The 12517-nt window shown below is 43.9% G+C and overlaps 1 protein-coding gene across 1 annotated transcript in view; it reads right to left on the bottom strand.

Moving 5' to 3' along the window:
• LOC144766891 (membrane-spanning 4-domains subfamily A member 4A-like) overlaps nt 1-12517 on the bottom strand; it is a 458387-nt gene that overhangs the window by 422858 nt on the left and 23012 nt on the right. Inside the window, exon 2 of the mRNA XM_078650602.1 lies at nt 736-898. Within this exon, the coding sequence (XP_078506728.1) occupies nt 736-882 (147 nt within the window). The 5' untranslated portion in view covers nt 883-898. The remainder of the gene's footprint in view (nt 1-735; nt 899-12517) is intronic.

The following is a 12517-nucleotide window of genomic DNA, read 5'->3' as shown; positions in this document are numbered from 1 at the left end:
GGCCATTTTTTAGGGCAATCTAAGTCACTAATGGGGGTCACTTTTATTTTGGTGCCCGGGCCCATTTTCTGTCCCGGTCCAACTCTCCCTGTCAAGAGTTTGACATAGTATTCCATCCAACAAACTTTAAAGAAGGCCCTAAGTGTTTTTAAAAGTCTATCAACTTTGACAACGCACTAAGGATACTACATTTTTTACATACAACACTCTTGCTGTTCACCAAAGTTAGAGTGAGAAGGGAATCCTGGTCCCCAAAAAATTATTCGTACATTTTAAATGCTCACCCTGCCCTTTCATATTTTCTCAGCAAAGTGTAAAAGAAACCAGGGCCCTTATTCCCTGAAACTTTGCGAAGGGGCCCTTGTGACACACAGTATGGTGCCAATTTATTTCTTAGTTCGAAGGCCTACGGGTGCAGTGATCAACTGTGTTGCATGGCATAATCACCCGCACAACCTTTACTAATTAAGGACCATAATCTCATTCTCTAAAAGTTGGTTGCCTTATGGGACCTGTGGTGCAATGCAAATAAAATCTTGCTAAATCCAACCCCTGGATCTTCCATTGAATAATGCAATTGTTCCTTAAGTAATAACGGAGTTTGAAATAACCATGGCCACTTTGGTGGGTGTATTTGAACAGTTTTACATGATCTCAGTACTCAAGGAATTCAAGCTGAAAAAAATCATTAAGCATTAACAGAATCTTTGCTCAATTATGAAGTATTTCACTTACACCCAGCGCTACTGGCTCTCCTTTGTAAAAACTCTGCAGAGGTTTCATGGGTGAACGGATGGCACCTGCACCAATCTTGGAGGGTTCCCCTTGGGGGTCAACCCCAGTGATGACCACACAACCATCCTCTTTTTCTGCAGTGGACATGTCTTGATCCTTGTGCCTAAAGTTAATACAAATACATAAATCAAAACAGTACACATAAGTGGAGACATGAGACATAGACCTAGGAAATGAAAGAGAATTTGGTACATTTGAGGAGTGAAATGGGAAAGTGGGCAGCCAACTTTGGGGCCCAGATTTAATAACATTTTTCACAAGATTGACGTAACTTTTGTACAGCAAAACTGGCGCAAAGTATTGTGGTGGTAATTAATTTACAACTCAAAACAAGATTTACATTGGAAAGCTGACCAAAGTAACGCCAAGAAGCACTATGCACAACTTTGCATTATGTGGCATCAAGCGGATGGTACATGGGCATTCTGTGCAACCACCAACTTGTGATGCAAATCTCTATCTACTACCATTGGTAGACATGGAATTGAGCTAAACAATTACCTCTTCTCGAACAGGCATAATTACAGAGCAAGTTTTAAAATTCTCTGCATTTTTCCACCTTTGTATGTGTGTTGTACAGTGCAGCACACATGCAAAGTGGGAAAAATGATTACTGCACAGTTTTGTACTGGAAGGGTGCCCTACCAGTACAAAATCTATGCCTGATAGAGCACACACTCTGTTGTACTATGGTGTAAAAGTGTGTGTGTTAGTGCTTAGAAGCTTAAGTGCACTTGCACAAGGAAAGAGACAGTAGATATGGTGCTGTTCTGTTCTCTATCTTCCATACAGCAAGCAGCACAGCAACTTTGGTTGCTGTGCTTTGCTTGGTCAAAATATAGTAAATCTGCCCCTTAGTGTATAAAGGCAGTCATAAGGGAATAACACTGCCCTAATGAAATGCATTGGACCAGTGACATGGAAATGAAAGAAAATCGAATCCTGTTTATTGTAAGAGAAAAGGGGATGCAATTGAGTAAGCATCAAAGGTATTGTAGAAGAGAGTTCACTGGAATGTGCATGAGACCCCAATTCCATTGAAAGAAATCGCTTAATGCATCTGAGGTCAGTGCCACCCACTAAAGACATATATAGTCAGAGTGCGGAGCTGCCAATCTGACCACTTCCTCTTCGCTAAGAGTAGGCTTGAGGCCCAGATAAAGCTTTGCTGCTATGACAGAAGCTGGGCATCTAAAGAAACGACCTTAACAACTGAAGCTTCCAAATATCGGTACATCCCCTCAAATACTTCATCTGAGATGAAGGCAGGCTGTTTAGAAAACAACTGCTTCGAAATACAAAAGAGATGGGTGGTGACACTGCCTGCATGGGCACACCCCTCATGCTAGTTACTTTTCACGCTTTTATCTTCAATCTGATCTTGCAGAATAAGTGCGAAAGGGGTGTAGTTGGTGCTCCGTTTTGGGGTCTAGCACTCAAATTCAGTCTCAGCTCACCAGTAGAAAAATGCTGTGACACAGTCTGAGCCCAGTCACCCTTGTCGGCCCGGGAAATCATGAAATAGTTCCCACAACAAATATTACAGCTGTTTGCACGATTAATAAAAACATTTGCAATCGGACAATGGGGATTTGGGGGGCACCCGACCACAGAGAGGTCAGCCCCCCCGGGTCTTTGGGAGAAGGTGCCGTCAAAGTGACTTTCCTCCCCTTCCTTCATCACTGGGCTCCATTGTAGCCCAAAATAGCCCAAATAGGCTATATAGGGGGATACCTATTGGCTCCCTACCACAGGTTTAAGGTGAACCGGTGGCTGGTGACAAGGAGCCCTGTCCGCGTTTCGCACTCGCATGGACTGGGGAGGACCCCCGGGTTGAGATGCTGGGACTGGCTTCAGAGGGCCCCACAGAGCCTACAAGAGCGCTGGGTGGATAGTGGCTCTGGGTAACCGCAGGAGCAGGGGACCAGAGTGGGACAGCCTGGAAAGGGATAGGGCGTGGTGGATTGAGCCTGGATGGGACCCTTGGGGTTGCAGGGCTCAGTGCTTGCTGCGGCCAAGCTTGAATGGAGCAGGGAGGAGGGGGGACAGAGTCAGAAGGGGAGGGGGAGCCAGGTCCCTCAGGTGAGGACCAAGGAGGGTACCTCCCATTTGGTGCGGACGTCAGCGTTGAGCAGGATAAGTGGTCCTGAGACCCGGGTAAGACGTAATAGGGGCAAGGAGGGTTAGGGGCATCAGCACAACTGTCCTGTCCTCTCTTTTAGAGGTGGCAGAGTGTAATAGATTTCTAGACTCTGGACAGCTTGGTGCGACTCGCAGACCAGAGGCGAAGAGATGGCAGGGCCCAGAGCGGCTTGCGGGATGTCTGCGGGTATCCCGTCGCATTCAACAGAAGTAGATACAGGATGACTGTTTTGGGTCCATCAGCAGGCAGGTCTTGAACGACCTTGAGGCAGGATGAGTGGTGTCGGCAGACTGGTATGGGAGGGTTCAGACAGCCCTCCTGAGGATGATGAGGAATTCAGGTCATATTTGGCTTGGGATCGTGAGACAAAGTGGGGGGAACTGGATACAGAGCTGTGGCAGTATACTGTGGGCCCACTAGGTTCGGTAAGACCATTTTCACGGCCAGTGGCCTGCCTATTGTTATAAGCCCTTACAAGGGCACCTCAACTGGGGAGGGGTAGGTGGAGCACCCAAAGGTCAGGGATGATCAGGGGGAACGTGTTTCGACTAAAATAAGGGGATATGAATTTGTGAGTACTGCAAATTCCGGCATGAGTGCTCCATGTGTGCAGGCCGTCACCCACTTATTCAAGTTTTGGGACTGCAAGGGGGTACCAGGGACAGAGTACAGGGCAGTGGCAGCCTTATTCAGGCAGTCAAGGAACACACCACCACCACAGCATGTTGACAACAGAAGGGGGAGAGGGGATCAGGGACTGGGGGCGAAAGACTCGTACTCTGGTTAAATTGGACAGACTTGAATATTGGCTGGGGATTTATGATCAGCCAGAGGAGGCAAAGATTTTGAGGGATGGGTTCAGATGGGGTTTTTGATTGGGGTATGAGGGCCCATGAATTCGGAGATGGGCAGATAATTTACGGACAACAAGAAATACAAAAGTCCAGAGCTGGAATAACTTGACAAGGAAGTTGGAGGGGGGGGAGGATGGAGGGCACATTAGAGGATTGCGGATGATACTCAGTTGGTGTTCTCTTTTAAAGAACAATCTGCTGCTTCCTTCCACAATTTGAAGGAATGTTTGATAAATATTTCAAGCTGGAAGAATAGTAACTGCTTGAAACTAAATGCAGATAAGACGGAGGTCCTGTTTTTTTGTCAGACACCCCCTCCCGAATCATGCCTCTGGTGGCCCACAGACATGGGACCGCTGCCGATTCCAGCCGAGGCAGCAAGAAATCTAGGCATCAAGTGGGAGACTGATCTATCTTTCACCGTACAAGTACAGCAGATTTCTTCAGCGTGCTTTGGGAGGTAGAGAAGCATACGGAAATTCCTCCACTTGCTCCCGGAGGAGAGTCGCAGGATAATAGTACATGCGCTGGTGGCCTCATAGTTGGATTATGCCAACAGTGTATATCTGGGGCTACCAGCCTACCTGATAGACAGACTACAGATGGTTCAGAATGCTGCCGCAAGGCTGATTCGCCAGGTCCCCTTTCGTCATCATATCTCCCCCACCTGACACAATTGCATTGGCTCCCAGTGGCTAATAGGACTGAATTTAAGGTGTTGACCTTTGCCTTTCGAGCCATGGGAGATATGGGCCCAGGCTACTTCAAGTTAAGGCTCAGCCTAAATCGACAGGAACAGACTCTAAGATCCAACCACCAGCGCCCTGCTCTGCGTCCCCCGATATGTAAAGACCCAACAAGGGAGAAGGTCATTTTTGGTCAGGACCCCAAGATAGTGGAACTCTTTTCCATTTTACTTGCGCCAGTTTTAATCAGAACACGAGTTTAGGCATAATACCTGTCTTGCTATTTTGCTGCTGTAGTCGGCGTAGCGCAGTGGAACCTCTGTTTGAGGTAACTGTGCGCTTTATAAATGGGTATTGTCATTATTATTTAGGCATGCTGGGTTGTCCGCGCCATGTTGGGGGAAGTTTTGACCAGCTAGGTAATAGGTTTTGTGGAGCAAGAGAACTGCTCGTGTATACTCAATGGGACAAGAAGATGGACGAGGAGGTAATACGATATCTTCAAATTCACCTTAATCCATGATTAAATAAGAATGCACTGATCCTACAAGAGAAAAAAATTCTCCTAGATTTCTGCACTCTCTTGTGTGTGCAAGCGGCAGGGGGTTAGTCTAAGGGTGTCTGTTATGATCGGTGATTTTAAACTGAATCTTGCTTTCATATCACACATCACACACAAAAACATCCCAAACCCTACATGGCAAACACCCTATAACGTTTACATGGAGGAATAAACGAATGCTGTTGAATGCATGTATTGGATTTAAAACATTCGTATCTTTACAAAGCATGCCAAGATGTAACCATAACATACAATCACTTAGTTTTGTAATTGGTAGTCCAGCGTTGCCCACACTGAATACATTACAGTAAAACTTGCCTTGTAAATTGCGCTTCGTCCGGAGCCTGTCGTTTTTAAGGGCTGTAAACATCAGGTGGCACCTTTATCGATTTAAAATTCTCTGTTTCTGTCATTCCAAACGAATAGAGGCAGAGTTGTTCTTGCTGGGATTCGAGCTAGTCACATATAGATAACCGCCGATAGCAGCGGTGCGAGTTTAACTCAACGATCCATGTCATAGCTAATATAGCTCTATTAAGAAATATGTCACAAACCCCGCCTGGCGAACGCCATGACCTCAGGGCTGACTGTAAACAGTGATGGATGGGGAGAGAATCTTCAGCTCTGTCTAAGGACTGGAAGGAACTTTACGGAGAATAATCTCTTCCTGATAATCGCCGGAAAAAAACACATTTCTATCATGTGGAAACTCGTGATATTTTTGTAAAAACATATGCACTCCTACAAAAATAGTGAGATTTGACGTTTATCCCACAATTGTACCTACCATGCCAGCTCAACGAAAACAGGAAGATCGTTTACATGAAGGAAAGTTTCCAAAAAGCGGTGAGTTAGTTTCATGGGAACAGTTATCTGCCAGGGCAGCTGCAAATATGAATGTATTAGCAATGGTTAAATCAACAACAGAACTGCTTTCGCCTCACTATTGCTCTCCCCCTCCCCTTGCTTCTTCGTGGTGAGGGAGCTGTGTGTCCTGTCCAATGGTAACCGATTTAGCATGTTTCCCATTCTTCATTATCCAGTCCGATTATTGTGTCTTATGGTCTCAGAATCATCCGCATGCTTCAGGAACATACCCCCGGGGTACAGCCCCCTCCCATCTTCCGAAATCAAGACATGGCGTTTGTTGCTACTCTGTTGGCATTCAGTCGGGATCGACGGACCTTCAAAGGCTTTGGTTAAGGGCGCGCAGGCATATCCGAGGGCTACACTCTCCTATTCCCACACCAGAAACCAGCTATTCCGAGTTTTTACCCCAGAATATTGAATACCTAGAGTTGGGCGAACCAACAGATTTACAGGGTCGTATAGACACAGCAGGTCAAGGGCCTGGCTCGGATCTTAGCGCTCGTTAAGGAGCCGAGCCCTCAAAATATTTGCTATGTAAATCACACAACAAACATCATTAATATATTTAAAGCAGCTTCAAACTTCAGGAAAGTGTATTTCCTTAACATGTGAAGCTTTGACATTGATAAATCACATTATAGCACTGCACCGAGAAGTACTTATTAAAAGTGATAGTTTTAACACATGAACCATTATTAGTGCACTGAAGGCAAGACAACACTGTACATGACCAAGGTTACTATGGGGCAACATTACAGTCTATTAAAACAAGCACAATAGGTTTTTGCATGAATGGTATTCTGAACTCACAAATTTGAAAGTGCTATCATACACGATAAAAACGTAAAAAGAGTTTGGGGAAAATACGTTAATTGCCTAAGATCACACAATTCAAGCGGGTAAGCTGTAATTTACCAGACTTTCAGGTTTAACTTCATACAAATCACCTGGGAATTGATATCTTGTTACCTTTACTTAGGTTAGGCTTTGTTTTAACCTCTTTGTGCATTTTCTGCAGTTTTTATATAGCGTGAACACGACCCAAAGGTATTTGAGCACTTTTAATGAGCGTTTGTTACATTACACAAGGTCATATTCATTGTTTATAGGCGGGGGAGATTAAGTACTTTGACCAGAAACATAGGATGTTGAGCCATGAACCTGGTATCAGTTCTGGAAATAACAGCACATCCTGGGTAGAGGAAGCTCGGCTTCTTAATGGCTCGAGGTTCCCAAAGGACTTCGAGCAGAGGCAGGCTTCAGGTTCGAGCCTGGCTCGAGCTATTGATGGCTAGCCCACCTCAAGGAATAACCGCACAGACCCGGAAATATCACACCCTTTAACAGTGCAGTTTTGCCCCATTTCTGTTCATAGCAGACAGAAGGTGTCAGGAGCAGGGCTGCGAGGAGGGGTTGTATGACAGAGGCACGCAAGGCTAAACCACACGTGCCTCTACAATGCTGCCTGAACAACAAATGTGTCTTAACAACTCATTCCTTTACCACTCATGCCTTTACAACACATGCCTCTACCATGTGATTTTGTGATAAAGGCATGAGTGGTAAAGGGATTTATGTGGCAAAGATCACACCTCAGCACCCCCCCCGCTTCATGAGCCCTAAAAACCACCTGATTCCCCTGATCCCTAAAGACAACTGAGAAATGGGAGTTCCATAGGACAAAGTTAAAATAATTTGGCCATATCTTTTCTGATGGGTGAAGGACACTTGATCCTGCTAAAGTGCAAGTGCTGTCAGCTGCCAGTCCCCCACACGATGTTTATATGATACGTTCATTCCTTGGCATGGCCAGCTATTGCTCTAGTTACATATAAGATAAGACTTTGCCAATGTCAGTGCACCATTAAGAAACTTGACTAAAAATAATGTTTCTTTTCATTGGTCACATGAATGTGAGTAAAGCTTCTGGAAAATCAAGCAAGCTATTGACAACGCTGATGAATTGGCATACTGAGGTTGTTGTTGACACCCGCCCTGTTGGGTTGGGTACCATCCTTACACAGTGGACACCCAAATGCTTGAAGGCGTATTTTGACGTACACCAGCCAAAGTTTGTCCCAAACTTAACATGCTTACTCACAACCTGAGAAAGAGGGATTGGCAGTGGTGTGGGCTTGTGAACATTTCCACCTATTCTTGTATGGGGAGCCCTTCATGCTTATGACAGAATAAGTACTAATGACTTACTTTTTGAAATTCAAAAGCAAAAATGCCTCCTCGCATTGAACATAGGGGGCTGCGATTGCAAAAGTACAACTACACCATTGTACATCATCCAAAGAATCATCAGAACCCTGTAGACTACTGTTGACGAGTGCCTCTACAATGCCTTGGCACCCATCCTAAGACGGCTGAAGCCAACATAAATTTCATAGTGAAATCAAACAATCTAGCTGCCATTTTGAAAGAACAAATTGTCACTACCACAAATCAAGATAGTGAAATGCTGAAACTGAAAGACATTATTACACATCAGTCTTGGTACCAGCACACTCAACCTCTTACCAGTGACACTGAATTTCAAAAGTTTAAGAATGTCAAAGATGCACTGCCCGTTACTCAGGAAGGTAATATTCTACGGGGGCCGGGAACTGTCATTCCGAAGAGTCTGCAACAACAGATAACTGAAGTAGCCCATGAAGGCCATCGTGGAGTTGTTGCCACCAAATGAGCTGTCATAGAAAGAGTCTGTTTTCCACATCTTGACGAGAAGGTTGATAATGAATTAAAGGTCTGTCCTCTATGCAACCCCTGTCATCGAAAACCACTCAAAACCTGTTAAGCATGTCAGAGTTGCCAAGCCATGCATGGGAGATAATCGCAGTGGACTTCTTCAGTCCTCTTGACAACGGACATTACCTGATGGTGATAGTTACTGATGATTCCCGTTTTTCATTTGTTGAAGATCTCTCATCTATCGCTCAAGAACGTGTCATTGAGAGATTAGACAGCATCTTCGTGATCTCAGGTGTTCCTATGACCTTAAAGTCTGACAGTGGCTCACCTTTTAACAGTCAAGAATTCAAAGACTTTCTCAGTCATCTTCAATGTGAAGCATCAGAAGAGCCCTCCTCTGTGGCCACAAGCCAATGCCCTTGTCAAACTTTTCATGAGTACTCTAAAGAAAGCTGTCCAGCGAGCTGTACTAGAAAAGCTCCACCTTAAAGCTGTTCTAAATTCCCCTGTTTGAGCTTACCGCTCAACCCTTCACTTAACCACAGGTGAAAGCCCTGCCACCTTGATGTTCGGGGGAGCCATAACGACTGAGTTACCTCAGTGGACTAACAGAAGAGCAAATACCAAGGAAGAAACACGCATGAAAGACTTGGGTTGCAGACAAGCGTCGGCATTAAGCATTAGAGCGTAGTGAATTGAATGCAGGTTTAAAATGTTGAACTTGTGGTTACACGCAGAAGAATAAAGACGTGTTATACTAAGCTCTGTGTGTGGCATAGCCATTGGCGAGTACTCGGGCTGGGGAGGACGCTATATGAGGGACAACTATCAAGCAGACAGCTTAAGCAGAGATGTCCTATCTTCAGTCATCTTCTGGCTGCGGACAGAAACATTCCAACAGGTAGTGGGGACTTTTGGTGATCCGTGTGGACCTTTTGCGCTCCTACCTCATGCTCTCCTTCCCAATTCTACTCGGAAATATGGAACAGTCATGCATGGGGGACAGATGCTCTTTCTTTCAGGTTGCCAACGGGTCCCATGTACTTCTTTCCTCCCATTTGCCTTATCCCTCAGCTGCTTCAGAAGATTCAGGAGGAGAGAGTTTATAGTAATCATTATAGCTCTGTTCTGGCCCAGAAGGATAAGGTTTATGACTGTAATCCAAAGCATACATTTTCGACTATCTTCTTTGATTCACAGACAAGCTCCTTTGTCTCAGAAGGTGTTACAAATTTTAAATCTGTTGGGGTGGAAGTTATGAGGATTTGGTTACAGGCTGGGATGTTCTAGGGAAGCAACCTTTTAAATTCAAGAGTCCAAGAAACCATCTACTTTGTACTCGTAGTCCAAATAAGTTAAACATTTTAAAAAGTTGCATGCAATCAAGAACCTAACGCCCAACTCATCCAATCCTTTTAACATCTTGGATGGTTTAAAGGATGGTTTTCAAAAAGGCTTATCTCTTTCATTCTATCTTCTCAAAGAGCACCCTTGTGGTTTTAGAGAGTTGTGGGCTAATTTTACGAAAATCATCCCTCTTATTAAAAGGTTCCTGAAATGTTTTAAACTTAAGAGGCCTGGACAATCCGGAAAATTAATAAGAACCAAGGGCAAACACCACAAAAGATGAACTGATGTGCTACCTCTATGGGATTTGTGCATGGTTCTTATAAATCTTCAGGGTTCACATTTTGAACCAATAAGTCCACAATGGTTAAGAGCAATGGTGGGTTTCCTTATGGCTAATAGTTGGGCTTGAAGGTTAGGTGAGTTAGGAGCAGTGTTAGCATCATATAATGATACCATATTTTTCTTGTATACAGTGGTTCTCAAACTTGACCCTAAGTGTAAGCCGAAGATAGAGCTGAAGTTTCTTTCAGAGCAAGAAACTGTTTAATAACCATTTCTCAGCCCGAGAAAAAGCATCAGATAAACAGTGCTTAATTTGTGAATGAATATGTGCTTGGGCTCTCAGCGGAAGGCCACTGCAGCTTCCGCCACACATTGACCCTGCCAGCAGTCAATAACAATACCAACTCAACTACTAACTATCACACAGCTACAAGTTTGACAATTCAAACTATTCCAGGCCCCCCAAAATATAGGAATGGCTTGGGAGGCAAGTTTTATTCATTGTAGATGTAAATTAAACTAACAAACAGCTGTTGTTGTGCTCATACCTAAATTACCGAGACAGCCCACCATGTGGCAGACTGTCTTAAGCCCTGGTGCTGACAATTAGGTGCCAGTGCCAAGCACTGGAAACTAACAGCTCAAATTAAGCACTCAGGTCGTTAGAGGTAAGAATGGTGTTGCTAATCTATTTGGGAAGGACAAAAGATCTCAGGAAACCAATGTGTCTATTTTTTTTCTATGGCCAAGCCAATAAGGGTAACACCCCTTCTACTGCATCTCCCAGTAGGTGGATAAACGGGCCTTCCTAAAGGCATATTCTGGACAAGTGGAGGTTCCTGGCTGCAACCCATCTAGGTCCTTAGGGGAGTTACAGCCTCATGGACAGAAGCAATCGGCCTTCCTCTCGTTGAGATTTTTAGGGCCAGAACATGGTCTTCAGCAAATAAGGTTGTAAAACACGATTGTTTAACCGTGGGTGAAAGTGTTCATTTTGGTAAATCACAGCATTTCCCTGATCCTTAATCCCCCCCCGTTTCCGTCCTAGTTCCTTCCCTCTTCTTTTTTATCTTTAATGCTGATTGTTCACTAACTACTGGGAAGTACCTGGGGCAGCGGCCATTCTCAGTGGAAAGGAGGGGGTTTGGAGTAAAGCACTGAAGAAAGTTTTAGTCAACTCTGTCTCAAGAGGCAGGTCAGGGCAAATGGTTGTGATTGTAGCAGGGTAGATTGAGGCTCAAGGTAAAGAAGATCACAGAAGTAAAATGTTCATTAACAAACAAATAGTGTTCAATCTATCTTTAATGTTCTACTTTTGTGTCAGGTGGATTTCAAATGTCATCAGTGAATTATTAGCTTCTGATAGAACTGAAAAAAGCACTATCCTTCGGTGTTATATTGGCAAATCAGATAGGTAAAAAAAGTAGCTAACAGTTGTAAACCGGGTAGCTTTGAACCTGTAAAGACAGGCTATATAGGTGTTTTGCAAAGTATGCATTCTATGCTTGCTGCAGGCAATGTCTGTGGCATTATCAGTGAAATCCACAAAACAGAAAACCTGTCAGTTGAGACGCACTGTTCACTGGCCCACTATGCTGCCTCTTTTATGCTTAACAAATGATAGTCATCAATGTATCAAATTCATCAAATAGTGTCTGTTCATTAAATCTTATCCAAAATATTTACAAATAACGAACAGTGTAAATAAACCATATATGATTCAAAATAAAGTCTTCATTGCTACAATTTAATTCTTCTTTATTGAGTATTCAAAACGATTCAACTGTTCATAAACCACAGTCCATTTGATTTCCCGAAGATCATTTACTGGTCAGTACAATACCCAATGCATTTCGGTATGACACCTTCATCAGGGGGATTACTGTAATTAACAAAAACATTCCCTTGTAATTCAAACAATAATGCAATGTATACTTGTAAAGGGATGGACCCAGCCGGTCCCGGCATGCTTGTGATCCTTTTTGTTTATCATACTCATGCAACATGGATCTTCAAAAATACCTTTATAACCCTGTGATTCCATGTGTAGTGATTATTCTAGAGTTGTGAAGGAAAGTTGTGTAATAAAAACCACCTATGTCAGTTCCAACTCATCTACGTACCTGTGTGCCTGAACAAAACCTCACTATTTTTGTATACCCAAAACTCGATGTGCCCAACGTGGGCGAAACTGTATAAAAAACATGAATTATACTGCTATAAGTAATTGCGCCAAAACTGTCTTTCATTGCTTCTTATCTACAAGATATACCAAACT

The sequence above is a fragment of the Lissotriton helveticus genome, chromosome 7, assembly GCF_964261635.1.
Source record: "Lissotriton helveticus chromosome 7, aLisHel1.1, whole genome shotgun sequence".
NCBI classification, from domain to species: Eukaryota; Metazoa; Chordata; class Amphibia; order Caudata; family Salamandridae; genus Lissotriton; species Lissotriton helveticus.
Note: the sequence above shows the minus strand (reverse complement) of the source record. Positions and strands in the feature narration are given on the sequence as shown.